This window comes from Notechis scutatus, chromosome Z (genome assembly GCF_049901735.1).
Source record: "Notechis scutatus isolate UNSWTSFEM ecotype Mainland chromosome Z, rNotScu1.2, whole genome shotgun sequence".
Lineage (NCBI taxonomy): Eukaryota > Metazoa > Chordata > Lepidosauria > Squamata > Elapidae > Notechis > Notechis scutatus.
The window spans coordinates 119,604,147-119,619,075 of NC_142025.1; the positions used below are offsets into that span (position 1 = coordinate 119,604,147).

Genomic DNA, 14,929 nt, shown 5'->3' on the forward strand with positions numbered 1-14,929 from the left:
AGGATCCTTCTACTTTTCTGCCATGTTAAAAAATATAGTCTGCAGCAGTAACTTTCTGAAATGACTTAAGGGCTTCTGGGCTACAAAATTAGCCAGAATTGCAAATTACGTTCAGAACTGAATTCAAGAAATTTTTAAAAATTGAACAGATTTTGGTGGCCACTTACTCATATTTATGACGGTTGCAGAGTCCCGGGTCACATGATGTCCTTCTGGGGCCTTCTGACAAGCAAAGTCATAAAATGGGACAAAACTCACTTAACGTCTTGCTTAGCAATATACATTTTGAACTCTATTATAGTCATAAGTCGAGAACTACCTGTAGGTAAACAGACAATACAAAGGTATACATACATACTCTGTGTGTCTGAAAAAAACTACACATTGGCCACAGGAAGGGCATCTGGCAATTAAAACACTGCTAGCTCCATTCAGTTGCAAGGGATTTGGGGGTCATTAAATGAAGATGATAGGAAGACAGTGTGTGTGTGTGTGTGTGCATGTGTGTGTGCATGTGTGTGTGTGTGTGTGTGTGCATGTGTGTGTGTGCATGTGTGTGTGTGTGTGTGTGTTACAGAATACTTGACCAACTGCAATAATTGGAAACTATTTAAAATTCCTATCTTGGCTGCACTAATTTAACCAGTAGTAGTGGAGAAAAACCCAGTCTAAGCTAATTTTAAATAAAAAATAGAAGCAGAGCCACAGATCAATGTGGGGGTCCAGCAGCAACATGCAGCTGGGGAACACCATCTCCCATTATCCCCAGCCTGGGTTGACTGGGAATACTGGGGGGGGGGGTATCATCATGGGGTATAAGTATGTGGGTATATGCATAATTCTGAATTTATTTATTTTGTTATGTTTTATGTAGTGTATATTGGAGGTGGTGACCCTTTGAGAGCTCTTTGCAGCAAAATTTCATTTTAATGTACACCGCTTAGTGTACATTCAAAGTGACAATAAATATATTATTATATTATCATTTATTCATTAAGCACGAAACAATAACAAAAACATTAATATTAATATCAATACCAAGAATACTAATAAAATGTATTGTTATAAAAACCCGTATCAACCATCAGCGCCAGTCAATTATATTTGTGATACATTTTAAATGCTCAGTTGGCTGAGTTTCATGTTTAATGAATAAAGGAGATAAATAAATGTATTATTGTTATTATTATTATTATTAATTCTCAGTCAGGAGAGAACCTGGTACAGCATATATTGCACTAAGAAATGCTGTTTGGGTTTTTGCATTAGGTTGCTTGACTGCAGATACTGGTTATGTTGTAGAAAGGGAGTCCTTGACTTATGAATGCAGCTCTCGCCTCACAATGAGGAGACTGTGAGTTTAATCCTAGGTAGAGGCTAATATTTGGAATAAACTCCCCTGCTCAAGCAGGGGTTTGGACTAGATGACCTCCAAGGCCCCTTCCAACTCTGTTATTCTATGAAACAGTTGCGACCAGAACCTGAGTTGCTAAGCAAGGTAGTTGTTAAACTGAGCTGCAACCAAGTTTGCAAAAGCCTTTTAATTCCCATTTTGTTAAGCAAATCACTCGAGCTCTTAAGTGAATCACGGAATCCTCCAGCTAATCCTCCACCGGCTTTGCTGGTGTGCCGGGAAGGCTAAATTCAACGCAGCTCTTTAAGTGAGCCCAGCCCAACAGACCGACTTCTACCTGACCAAACCTCAGCCATTCCATTCGCCTCGGCTCAAGCTCCGCCCCCTTTTTGCTTTCACCACCCATTAGCGGCATGCAACCCGCTTTTCCCGCCTAAAGAAAAGCGCGCGAGTAAGGGGAGGCGTGTCCTCGTCGTCGTCCCTCCCCCCCCGCCCCCTTTCTGATTGGACAAGAACGGGGGGTGCGGCTGCCTCGCCCCGCTCCTCATTGGATGGAACGTCCAGAGGCGTGGCTCGGGAGGGCTCCACGCGACTATATCAGTAAGAGGGCAAGCGAGCGAGCGCGTTCGATTAGTGGACTCGGTTGCGGCGGCGGCGGAGGAAGAAGCATGGCGGAGGCTGCGGGTGCAAGCGAAGCGATGTCTGAGCTGGAGTGCGGCATCTGCTGCATGCCCTACGACTGCTGCGAGCGAGCGCCCCGTCAGCTGGGCAGCACGCGGGGCTCCTGGAAGCCCTCGTGCTGCCGCCATGTGATCTGCACCGCCTGCATCTGCCGGCTGGCCCGCGAGAGCTGGTGGGAGCAGGTCATGTGCCCCTACTGTCGGACCATCACTTCCCTCCGCGCGGGCAGCAAGACGGTGACGGCCGGCCTGAGGCGCTACACCGGCGGCTGGAGGCGGCGGCTGATCATGCCGCCCATCGTCAGCGAACTCTGGCAGCAGGTCATGCTCCAGAAGCGAGAACAGGACCATCCCGCCTGTCTGGAGAGCTTTACCGAGGACGACGACGACGACGACGACGACGAGGAGGAGGAGGAGGAGGAGGAGGAGGAGGAAGAAGAGGAAGAGAATGAGAATGGCGAGGTCATACAATGGCGCCCCTGGCGGACGCTAAAAAACTCCTAAAGGGAGGAGGAGGCCAAGCGCATGCGCGCGGTGGGAGAGGGCGGGTACGTGGTGGTTCCGGCTCCACGTGGCGGAGACAGCAACCAATCAACTGTGAGTGACCTTCCCGAGAGAAGGGAGGCGGAGGGGGGAAAATAACGCTGGCTTGCATGAGGTTGACGGGCTGCCGGGTGCGTGCAGGACGCGTTTTGCGGAGGGAGCAGTTTGCAGCACCCCAAAGCCCTCGAACCTGGCTTGAGCGCCCCCTCGATGTTAGCTTGTTGGAGCTTTTGTGTGCAGCTCCCAGAATTCCCCAGCCAGCTCTCTTCCCCCCGCCCCGCTTGTGCTGACGTCAAGGTCTATTACGCTTACTGCATGTCTGCCGTCTCTTTAAGAAAGTTACCCTGCATGGCTGGCTGGCTGGGGAGTTCTGGGAGTTGAAGTCCACCTATCTTAAAGGGGCCCAAAGTTGGAGAGCCCTGAATTTAAGGCTTGTGGACTTCAACTCCCAGAATTCCCCAGCTGGCTCTCTTTCCCGCCCCCACTTTGCTGAAGGAATTGCAGGCTTTCTTCTCTGTTAATGTCAGTCATTCTCTTCCCTTAGGTTCGGGAATGAAGGACTTGGCCCTCGTGACTTGCTATGTCGTCTGAAAAGCCATGGTCACTGTGCACGGACAAAAAGTATTTTTGTGGTCAATTTGTATCAAGGGGACTGGCTATCTGGAGAAGGTAGCTGCGTCCTCCCAGGATGTTGTCTTTTTGGGTTACTAGGGGGCCAATGTTGACAGTGGCCCAAGAATGGACAGAAATTATTTCACCACTTCTCACTGTGAAATACAAGTGACTGCAGGAGTTCCAGCAGAGGAAATTATTCTGTAACACGAAGAACATTTAAAACATTGTGAAGACTTAATTTATATTAATAGTTGCCTCCAGAAGCAGAATGGACTTTTTTTTTCCAGGAATCTTATTTCTCTGGTTGGATTGGAACTTTCTTTGCATCATAGACCTGAAATGGGGAAAAAAAAACATCAAACCTGACTTTTAGGAATATCTCTGGTCTGTAGGAGGAGGAAACTTGACCTCTTGATCTTGTTTGGTTTCTTAGACGAGGAACTGAAATAAAATATGTCCAAAGTTTCAACAGCTCCCGAGAAAACAACTTTATTTTTTTTTCTCCCCAGAGATAAATGTTCCCTTGTGATTGTTTTCAGTAAGATCACTGAGTTGTGTCTTTTGTCAGGATATCTTTGTTTGTATGAATTATGAACTGGGAAAGGGTCCTTTTTTCTGCTCCTGTATGTATTTCCCTCTGTAGACTGAGCTCTTGTGAGATCTTGCCACTTACTTTCAAATGCTGTATATGTTTTTTTTTTTTTTAAAAAAAGAATCCATTTCTGTGAAATGTGTTTGAAAACCCTTCCTAATTTAATATTTATATCCTGCTATCATTTGGCAGCTGAAGGTATTATTGTTAATGTGAATAAACCATGATTTGGAAATATATTTTTTTGCTGGTGACATGATTGAAAGGGGTGCTGCCTCTGCGGCTAAGGCAGAAACACAACCAGCCAACATTTGTGGTTTATACAGTCAGCACGTATAACCAATTCCCCAGGCCATGTGCTGCAATGGGTTGTAACAATGGGGGGGCGGGGGAGAAAGGAAACTCTCCTAAAGGATTTTGCGATGCCGCCATCTTCCTGCAGCTTCGAGTTTGATCCAGGTGGAGAAGCCACAGCTGCAAGCTTCCTCTAGCCATATCCTGTTTTGCAAACAGCTCCCGACCTATAATCTTCCCATACCTCGCATGACCTTGCCCCGCTTTGGATGCACGGGAAGCCACTGAGTCACTACGCCGGAGATGCCGCCCTGGGCCGTTGCTACAGGCAACTTGTACATACCCCAACGGCACAAGGCACGGCGGGATGTGTGACTCAAAGCTTCTGGAGGCCAGAAAGAGCCTCTCATTTTCCAAACGGCCAATTGGGAAAACACCTTTGGGGGGGGGGGGAAACTAATTGGACAGTTAGCCCCCAAATTTGGAGGGGGGAGGGTTGTTTTTGGGGGATGGGGAAGCCTCCAGATTTCTGAAGAGTCATCTAAGCCACAATTTTAGCTGAACAAGTGAAGCGATTCCTATTTCAGAGGGTAAAAATTGTGCTGTGTCAAGTCGTTTGAATCTTCCTGGACTTGCAATTAGGGTTTACATATAATTAAGATGGAAACTTTTACAGTGAGTAAACTGGGATTGTGGCTGTAGGACATTTTACCATGTTTAACCAGTTTTCCCTGCTAGTTTTTTTTTTTTTTTTTTTTAAGTCACAATAGGCTGGCTCGTAATGTGCTAGCAATACAGGCGGTCCTTGCCTAATGACCGGTTGCTTGCTTATTGTTCCAAGTTACAAAGGCAAAGAAAGTACTTACGACCCAGGTTTTAAAATTCCAATGTTTGCCCCAGTCATCTGACGGTAGCCATTTGTTTAAGGGCGTTTGTATCGCCCCCCTAACTTAACCCTCAGTGGCTGACAAGAATAGAAACCCAATATAAAAGCCATAAAAAGCCATGATGCGTACACCCAAGGCTGCACCGCAATCAATCCAGCAGGGGAAACCGAGGAGTTCAGGAAGCAAAGGACCCAGGGAATCAGGCCCAGAAATAATAATGCAAGGGCTCTTGGAAAGTTCAACCGTTTGGGCATCCAACGCTTCAGGGGCTCTGCGTTTGCCCCCAACAAAAGCCCCCTCCCCACAGCCTCTCCTGGAGCCTCGTTTTCCCACGTGTGCCTTGTGAAGAGGGGTGGGGTGCTCTGCTCCTGAGTAGTCGGGTCTGTCTGCACTGTGTTTCGCTCTCGGATCAGGAGGAGGAGAAGTCGGTCCTTGCTCATCCCCTGAGCGAGTTCCATCTCTCTCGTGTTCATCCTCTGTCCCTGTTCCTGTCTCTACAAGCGGTTCTAATCCTGAAATGCCTCGGCCTGACTGGCCCTGCCCTTCCCCAATTTCCACCCCCCCGCCCCCTCAATCTCTCAGGTTCAAGCTCCTCTCCCCCCACAGATTCACGACGGTCCTTCAAATAACAGGGAGGAGCCACCACGGAGGAGGCTATCCCACCAGAGGGGACCCCTAACTTCCCCTGCCCTGTTGGGTCACACAGATGGAACTGCGGAAAGGGGGTCCTTCAAATTAGGACATCTGCAGTATCCTATGGTCACGTGACTCTTGATTCCCCCCCCCCCGCCCCCCTTTTTTTTCTTTTTACTGGGAAGTAAAGTAAAAAAGTAAAGTAAAACTCTGAAGACCGTTTTAAAAAATATTAAAAATATTTGATATTTGAGAAATGGTGCCAGGCACCAACGGCTAGACCTGAGCAAGCTTATTCCTTCACACGCACCCCCCAACTAACCCCCCCTCTCCCCAACTGCGTCTTTATTAGCATCCCTCCAATTTTGGGGTGAAAAAAGATTGGGGCGGAGCCAAAATGCCTCGGGGTGTTTTGTGTGTGTGTGTGTGTAGTTGCCCTAAACAGAAGAGGCAGGTGCAAACGGGGGGCTTATGTAGCCAAGGAAACAGTGCCTTTATTCTGCAAGATTTAAACAAGAAGTGACTCAAAATTCGGCAACCCATCCAGGAGTGCAGCTTGGCCTCTTCCCATCCCACCCACCCCCCAAACCCCATCCCACCCTGTTCTCCCCACCCCCCCAAAAACCGGCTCGCTTTCACAGGGGGGAGGCGAAGGGGAGTAACGGGACTTCCCCTCCCAAAGCGGGGGCATTATCTGGGCAGGCCCCCCCCCCAAAGTTCTGGCTGGAGCGGGTGGCCCGTGGGATCCCCCACACAAACTGTGGTTCGGGGAGGAGGGTCTCTGCGTTCCCCACCCCCCACCCCCGGCGGGGAGCCAGGCTCAAAAGAGGGGAAAGGGGATTAAACATACAGCATGAGTGTGTATACATTATATATATATTCATATTTATAAAGAGTCCCTTTTGCAGTGCTTCTCCAAAAATTTCGACACTGGGGAGGGGGCAGCAGGCTGCCGCCCTCCCCTGTCCAAGCCCCATGCGACCTTGGTCCTAGCTCTTTTAAGTTTGCCCTCCACCCCCACACACACACCACCCCGCGACCCGACCCGGAACCGCGAGCCAGGGATACAAACCAGCTCGGTCCTGAGTACCTCTTGGTCAGTCTTATAAGTCCACCGGGGGATAGATTTCCAGGTGTGGCCGGCCGCTCCCCGCCCCCAGCAGGAAGGGGAGGGGCTTGGGGGGAGGAATTCGAATCCAAGGCTGGGGCAGGAATCACTGGCAAGGCCCAAAGCCATTCACATAATCCGAAAATCAAAAAAAAGGAGAGGCTGGAGGGCCCCTGGGGCAGAAGTGGGGCCAGCGCAGGTAGGGGCAGGTGGCCCATCCGCTCCGCCCCTCCCCCCCCGCGGCGCCCCCCCCCTCAGTCGTCTATGCAAATCACCTCCCCGCTTTTGGCTTCTTTCTTCTCCAAGCCTTCGCCTTCCTTCTCCTTCTTCACAATCACGGGGGGCCCGTTGGCTGCAACGATAGTTGAGGGGTGGGTTAGAGAGGAAGAGGAAGAGAGGAAGAGGAAGAAATAGAGGGGGAGGAAAAAGAAAGGGAGGAAAAGAGAGAGAGAGAAAAGGCAAGAGTTCTGTCGCTTCCGAATCTCTCGGTAATTGGTTTGCCCAAAATATTTATAAATATATATATATATTTGTTAAATCTTATATCCTGCCTTTATTACAGGTAGTCCTTGACTTACAACCATTCGTTTAGTGTCCATCCAAAGTCACAATGGCACTGTAAAAAAAGGGACTTAGGACCGTGTTTCGCACTTACGACCGTAGTATCATCCCCGGGGGGGGGGGGTGTCACATGATCAAAATTCAAGGTGCTTATTTATGATGATTGGAGTCCCTTTTGCAACCTTCGGACAAGCCATTGGGAAAGCCAATGATTCACTTAACAACTGTGTTATTAATTGAACCAGGATTCTGGGATTCCCTGGCCAAATAGAGCAAGAAAGGCCATAAAACGGGGGCAAAACTCAAATGAACGACGGCCTTGCTCAGCAATGGGAATCAGTTGTGGTTGTAAGTTGAGGATTCCCTTCCTGCGCACGACATGGTGGTGCTTTCATAACTGTCTGGTTTTTGTGTAACTCCCAGCCATGCCAGCACTGACTCCCAAGCCTGCTGCCCCCTTCACCCCCAACTCACCCGTTATGAAGGAGCCAGTTGGCATTTGGCTGTAGTTGGCCCCCAAGGTGGGCAGGCCCCCGCCGGGGGTGGCACCGAAGGAGACCCCAAAGCTAGGCGGGGTGGCGTAGGGTCCCGGAGGGAAGGCCTGGGAAAGAAAAAGAAAGGAGGGGAAGGAAGGAGATAGATGAGATGAGGTGTGGATGGAAGGGAAGGAAGGAAGGAAGGAAGGAAGGAAGGAAGGAAGGAAGGAAGGAAGGAAGGAAGGAAGGAAGGAAGGAAGGAAGGAAGGAAGGAAGGAAGGAAGGAAGGAAGGAAGGGGGAAGGAAGGAAGCAAGGAAGGAAGGAAGCAAGGAAGGAAGGATGGAAGGGGAAGGAAGGAAGGAAGCAAGGAAGGAAGGAAGGAAGCAAGGAAGCAAGGAAGGAAGCTAGCTCATTAGCCACCCCGAGTCGCTGCATTACAAGATGACAAAATACATTTTAAAAAGTTTAAAAGCAAAATAAAATAATAAAATCTTAAGTTCCAATTGCCCTGCAGATGAAAAGCCAGCGGAAAGGGGCCTGGGAGTTCAAACCCGGCAAAAAGGGACTCTCCCAACCATCCTCCCCTGTTCTGCCTGTCCCTTCAGAAAAAAAAGCATTTCCAATTTGACCTTTTATTTCATTTATATGTCTTATCATTTTCTGTGCCTATTGAGTTTTCTCCCCCAGCCCAGGAGTCGGCAACCTTAAACACTCAAAAGAGCCACAAAAGTCTGGAAGCCCCACCACCCCCGCCCAGGTTCAATTCTGGAGCCAAGTGGAAGTCCTGTTCCCCCAACCATAGAATCTCCCCCTAGCGCGGCCTCCTTTTTCCTCTACCTGTCCTAATAGAAAGCCCTATCAATTGTGGAGCCGACGGGCGATGGGGAGCCGCAGCAGAGGAGATGAAAGAGCCACATGCGGCTCCAGAGCTGCGGGTTGCCGACTCCTGCCCCAGCCAAACAGGAAAAGCAGAGAAACTAAATAAGAATTTTGCAGCCTTGTTAACTAGACACATTTCACATTCAGAGAGAGAGAGAGAGAGAGAGAGAAGAGAGAGAGAGAGAGAGAGAGAGAGAGAGAGAGAGAGAGAGAGAGAGAGAGAGAAAGAAAGAAAGAAAGAAAGAAAGAAAGAAAGAAAGAAAGAAAGAAAGAAAGAAAGAAAGAAAGAAAGAAAGAAAGAAAGAAAGAAGGTTGGCATTTTACCGGAACGGTCTGAGTTTCATTCCCCTTGCTTGCTAAGCGGCTCAGGATGCTGCGCTCAGACATCTGGAGCCGGGCAGCGATCGGAGGGATGCGGGAAAGCGTGGCCGGCAGTCGTGTCACATCGGCCTTCATGTCGCTGAGCAGCTCCTCCAGCTGGTTCAGCACTGGCCCAGCCGCCCAAAAGAAGGAGGAGGAGACAGAAGAGAAAGCAAAATCCGTCAGATGACCTTTTCCTGGCTGGCTACACTTCCCGGGCACGGCCTTCCCTTCCCAATCTCAATCAGGAAGGGGATCTTGGAGGTCCTCTAGTCCAACTCCCTTGCTCAGGCAGGACAGACCCTACACCACAAGGGGCTCTTCTTAAAAACCTCTAGTGTTGGGGGCACCCACAATGTCTAGTGGCAAGCTGTTCCACTGGTTAATTGTTCTTAGTTCAGGAGGTTTGGTTGCATAGAATATAGAACCACGGGGTTGGAAGGGACCTTGGAGGTCTTCTAGTCCAGCCCCCTGCTTCGAGCAGGAGATCCTGTCCCATTCCAGACAAACAATTGTCCAGTCTCTTCTTGAAGATTTCCAGCGATGGAGCCCTTGGCTAAGTCTTTTTCCTGCCAGCCATTCTAGGGGAAGGGGCTGGACCAAGAAGGCCATCATCCACCAAGATGGGCTGCCCACCTGCCCAAAAGCAGGAAATACAGGTAGTCCTTGACTTATGGCCGTAACTGAGCTGAAAATTTTCTGTTGCTAAGCGAGACATCCATACTGCTTTTCTCGCTAACCGTTGTTAACTGAATCACTGCAGTTGTTCAGTTAATAATTACAGGTGTTAAGCGAATCTGGCTTCCCCATTGACTTTGTCAGAAGGTCGCAAAAGGGGAACCACGTGAGCCCGGGGCTGCTGCGACCGTCATAAAGTTGAGTCGGTTGGCAACCGTCTTGAATTCTGAGCACGTGACCCTGGGGGACGCTGCTACACTTGTAAACATAGAAAAACCAGCCCCTTTTCTCAGTGCCGTCGTCATTTCGGTCACTAAACAGAGACTGTTGTAAGTCAATGACTACCTGTGTCAGGATTCCGGCAGTTCCCCCCAATTAAATCCTGAGTCTCGAGCCAAACTTCCAAAACTTCAAAAGGACTTATTGGGAGTTAACATGTCCGGCACTGCCTGGGTGCAGCCGACTCTGAGACCCATCATTCATTGTCACCCTTGACCCTGGTTTCCCCCCCACCCCTCGAGGTGTATCGTAATTCACATTCTCCAATGGGACACATCCATAGCCCAGAGCCATCAATCAGGCTCTCCAGTTAGATCTTTGCTCGGCAAGAAACTTCAGTCTCCTAGTTACTATCTTTGAAAAACTATTTAGGGAATGCACTTGCGATTTCCAAGCTGCCGCACTGCTTCCCCCTCCCTTTCTGTTGGCAACTCTAAAAAGACCAGAGAAATATTTTATGAGTTGACAACCTGTAATTTTCTTTGAAGGGAATTCAAGGCTAAAACGTAGACGATACTCACGTGAGAATGGTGAAATTGACGAGAGAAATTGACAGGGAAACAAAATGGAGATATGTTCGAGAAATGCACCAGCATTTTGTGCAGCACTGATTGTCTGTCTGTCTGTCTGTCTGCCTGCCTATCTTATCTATCTATCTATCTATCTATCTATCTATCTATCTATCTATCTATCTATCCATCCATCCATACATCTATCTATGCCTACCTGCCTGCCTATCTATCTATCTATCTATCTATCTATCTATCTATCTATCTATCTATCTATCTATCTATCTATCCTACCTATCTATCTATCCTACCTATCTACCTACCTACCTACCTACCTACCTATCTACCTACCTATTCTCTCTCTCTCTCTCTCTAGTATATTCAGATAGATACGTGTATATGTATATATGTGAGATGTGACATTGCGATGGGCACAACAGTGAAATCGGGACAACTCACAATATTCAGTGAACACAGGCCAGGCAGACTGGAAGGGCACCCAGCTAGATATCCCAGAAGCACCTGGTTTTCTAACCCAACACTATATTTCCAGCCGTTTGATGTTTGATAGCAAATATGTTTTTTTTTTTCTACCCCGAGATGCTCATTCGAGTTGTTTTTTGGGGTGGTGGTGGTAAGAGTGGCTTTCATCAAGCGAGGGAGGAGGAGGAGGAGGAGGAGAAAAATTCAGGAGAGGACGGAGATTTCTCCGGAGATACTTGTGGGATACTCGGCAGAAGCACACAGAGAGAGCAAAGATACACAGTGCAGGACCAAGGAAACAAACCACACAACCGTGGCTTTGCTCAGCACAACAGCACTTTAATGGATTCAGAGGAGGAGGAAGCGGGGCAGGGGTACAGAAGGATCACACACAAGAGGCCGGGGGGAGGGGCGTGTGGTTGGGTGGGGGGGAGGGTGGGGAGTCACGTGGACCGTCCTCGCCGCGCCCGCCTACCTGCCCGCCTCTTACCCTTGTGCAGGACGGCGTTGGCGGGCTTGTTGCCGGCCAGAGACTCCTTGGACAAATGCTGGTGGCTCTCGGCCAGGCACTCCACCTCGGCAAAGCGGGTGTTGAGGGCCATGGCCGGGTGGCTGGGGTCCTGCGTCATGTTCAGGTAGGCGGCCCGGCGGAGCTGCTCTTCGATCACCAAGGCCTGTTCCAGGAGCTGGAATTGTTTTATTTTCACATTTTAATGATGTTTCACAATTCATTTTTAATGTATGCCAATTAGTGTACATTCAATGTGAGAATAAAGTTATTCTATTCTTTTCTGTTCTATTCTATTTTATTCTGCTCTGTTCTATTATATTCTATAATCTGTTCTGTTCTGTGTTCTGTTCTCTGTTCTATTCCATTCCATTCTTATTTTCTATTCTTATTTTCTATTCTATTCTATTCTGTTCTACTCTACTCTACTCTACTCTACTCTACTCTACTCTACTCTAATCTAACTCTACTCCATTCCATATTTTCTATTCTGTTCTATTCGAAGAAACAAGGGATGAAATGGTGAGAAGACGGCAGGCAGAAATAATTCCTCCCTCAGAACCTGAGGAGGCCTGCTCCCTTCCTCTGCTCCCCTAAGAGGATTCGCACCTTGAACCTTCTGGCCAGGAACTTGTTCTTCATCTCCAAGAAGTTCCCCTTGTTGGCTTCACTCTTGAAGGGCTCATTGATGATGGCAAACTGGTTGTCGTTCTGAATGTCCTGCCAGCGAGCGTAGCCATGTCTGCCGGAGGGGTGGTGGTTAAGGAGTGGTCCACTTGTGGCGAACAGGAGAGGCCCGAGGAGCTCAGAGTAGGGGATCACCCGACCCCCCTAAGGCCAGATCGTTGTTTTTTTCAGCCAAACCTCACTCACACACACACACACACACACTGCTGGCCGGGTAGACTGAAGAACCTACAACTTTGGAAAAGAAGACAAGTGTGTGTGACTTTGGGCCAATGCTTCTGACACAAATAGAGACCTTAAGACTGTTGTCCCACCTTAGGCATGAAAGCTGGGTGGGTGACTTTGGTCCAATCACCGGGAGGCGGTGAGTTCTAGTCCCACATGCATGAAATATGGCTGGGTGACTTTGGGTCAGTCCCTTTTTCTCAGCCCGTGGATTTGCAAGCGCTCGCCCGGTTCTCTCTCAAGAGGGTGTCCTTTAACGGTTTGACAGAGTGGGAAGGGACCTTGGAGGTCATCTAGTCCAACCCCCTGCCCAAGCAGGAGACCCTACACCATTTCTGACAGAGGGCAGTCCAGTCTCTTCTTGGAAGCCTCCATGGATGGTGAAGCTCCCACAACTTCTGTTCCATTGGTTCTCACTGTCAGAAAATTTCTCCTTATTTCCAGGTTGAATCTTTCCTTGATCAGTTTCCATCCATTATTCCTTGTCTGGCCTTCAAGTGCCTTAGAAAACAGCTTGACCCCCTCCTCCTCCTCTCTGGGGCAGCCCCTCAAATATTGGAAGGCTGCTCTCCTGTCTCCCCTGGTCCTTCTCTTCCCTAGACTAGCCAGGCCCGGTTCCTGCAACCATTCATTGTATGTTTTAGCCTCCAGTCCCCTAATCATCCTGGTTGCTCTTCTCTGCACTTTTTCTAGAGTCTCAACATCTTTTTTATAATGTGGTGACCAAAACTGGATGCAGGACTCTAGGTGTGGCCTTACTAAGGCTTTATAGAGTGGTATTAGTACCTCCCTTGATCTGGATTGTATCCCTGTGTTAATGCAGCTTAGGATTGCATTGGCTTTTTTGGCTGCTGCTGCACACGGCTGGCTCCTATTTAGCTGGTTGTCCACTAAGACTCCAAGATCCCTCTCACAGCTACTGCTACTGAGCCTGGTTTCACCCAGTCTATGTGGGTACTTGTGGTTTTTTCTTGCCTAAGTGTAGGACTTTCCTTTTCTCTACATTGAATTTCATTTTGTTAGATACGGCCCAGTGTTCTAGTCTGTCAAGATCCATCTGGATCTTGAGCCTGTCTTCTTGGGTGTTGGCTATTCCTGCCAGCTTAGTATCATCTGCAGATTTGGTAAGTGTAGTGTCTCCTGCTTGGGCAGGGGGTTGGACTAGATGACCTCCAAGGTCCCTTCCGAATCTGTTAAATCTATGTTTTCCCTCATGTAGGTTGCTTTGTCCCCTCTCGCTCAGGTCTGTTCTCCCTCCTCACCCCGAGTGGCGGGCGTGTGCACCCACACACTATTTGTCGAGCCAAAGGATACAGGACGATGCCGGCCAGCAGCCAGTAGTCATGTCGGCGGTGCCAGATTTCGTTCAGCTTGCTGGAGGAGATGGCGGCTCGCTCTTCGTTCTGCCAGAGGGTGTGGAGTTCTAGCCGGAGAGATGGGAGAAAAACCAGGTAAAGCAGGTAAAGGTAAAAAGCAGGTAAAGCCTCAGTTTTCCTCCCCAGGAGGTTTACGGACAGGTGATACTGCCAACAATCCCGCATCCACAAGGAGCCTCGGTGAGCAGTGGTTAGAGCGCAGTACTGCAAGCTACTGTCACTGCAATTTGGCAGATCGAATCCCACCAGGCTGAAGGTTGACTCAGCCTTCCGTCCTTCCGAAGTGGGTAAATTGAGGACGCAGGTTGTTGGGGGAAAGAGGCTGGCTCTGTAAACTGGTTAGAGAGGGTCCTTCCTTCTTCCTTCCTTCCTTCCTTCCTTCCTTCCTTCCCTTTCCTTTCCTTTCCTTTCTTTCCTTCCTCCCTCCCTCCCTCCTCCTCTCTTTCCTTCCTTCCTTCTTTCTAAAGGTTGACTCAGCCTTCCATCCTTCTGAAGTGGGTAAATTGAGGACCCAGGTTGTTGGGGGAAAGAGGCTGGCTCTGTAAACTGGTTAGAGAGGGTTCTTCCTTCCTTCCTTCCTTCCTTCCTTCCTTCCTTCCTTCCTTCCTTCCTTCCTTCCTTCCTTCCTTCCTTCCTTCCCTCCCTTTCCTTTCCTTTCCTTTCCTTTCCTTTCTTTCCTTCCTTCCTTCCCTTCCTTCCTTCCTTCCTCCCCTCCCTCCCTCCCTCCTCCTCTCTTTCCTTCCTTCCTTCTTTCTAAAGGTTGACTCAGCCTTCCATCCTTCTGAAGTGGGTAAATTGAGGACCCAGGTTGTTGGGGAAAGAGGCTGGCTCTGTAAACTGGTTAGAGAGGGTTCTTCTTCCTTCCTTCCTTCCTTCCTTCCTTCCTTCCTTCCTTCCTTCCTTCCTTCCTTTCCTTTCCTTTCCTTTCCTTTCCTTTCCTTTCCTTCCTTCCTTCCTTCCCTTTCCTTTCTTTCCTTCCTTTCCTTCCTCCCTCCCTCCCTCCTCCTCTCTTTCCTTCCTTCCTTCCTTCCTTCCTTCCTTCCTTCCTTCCTTCCTTCCTTCCTTCCTTCCTTCCTTCCTTCCTTCCTTCCTCCTCCCTCCTTCCCTCCCTCCCTCCCTCCCTCCTCCTCTCTTTCTTTCCTTCCTTCTTTCTAAAGGTTGACTCAGCCTTCCATCCTTCCGAAGTGGGTAAATTGAGGAC

General features: G+C 49.1%; 2 protein-coding genes across 2 annotated transcripts in view; one reads left to right on the forward strand and one right to left on the reverse strand.

The window, feature by feature from the left end:
* Nucleotides 1–1,880: 1,880 nt before the first annotated feature.
* On the forward strand, nucleotides 1,881–4,013 carry LOC113426760 (uncharacterized). The gene is made up of 2 exons (XM_026689160.2): nucleotides 1,881–2,631; nucleotides 3,122–4,013. The coding sequence occupies exon 1, from the start codon at nucleotides 1,906–1,908 to the stop codon at nucleotides 2,536–2,538; it is 633 nt and encodes a 210-aa protein (XP_026544945.2). The 5' UTR covers nucleotides 1,881–1,905; the 3' UTR covers nucleotides 2,539–2,631; nucleotides 3,122–4,013.
* Nucleotides 4,014–6,198: 2,185 nt separating this feature from the next.
* CHD3 (chromodomain helicase DNA binding protein 3) overlaps nucleotides 6,199–14,929 on the reverse strand; it is an 88,211-nt gene continuing 79,480 nt past the window's right edge. Inside the window, 7 exon segments of the mRNA XM_087946169.1 lie at nucleotides 6,199–6,593; nucleotides 6,631–7,058; nucleotides 7,742–7,868; nucleotides 8,948–9,111; nucleotides 11,423–11,618; nucleotides 12,050–12,182; nucleotides 13,667–13,775. Coding sequence (XP_087802295.1) covers nucleotides 6,961–7,058; nucleotides 7,742–7,868; nucleotides 8,948–9,111; nucleotides 11,423–11,618; nucleotides 12,050–12,182; nucleotides 13,667–13,775 — 827 coding nt within the window. The 3' untranslated portion in view covers nucleotides 6,199–6,593; nucleotides 6,631–6,960.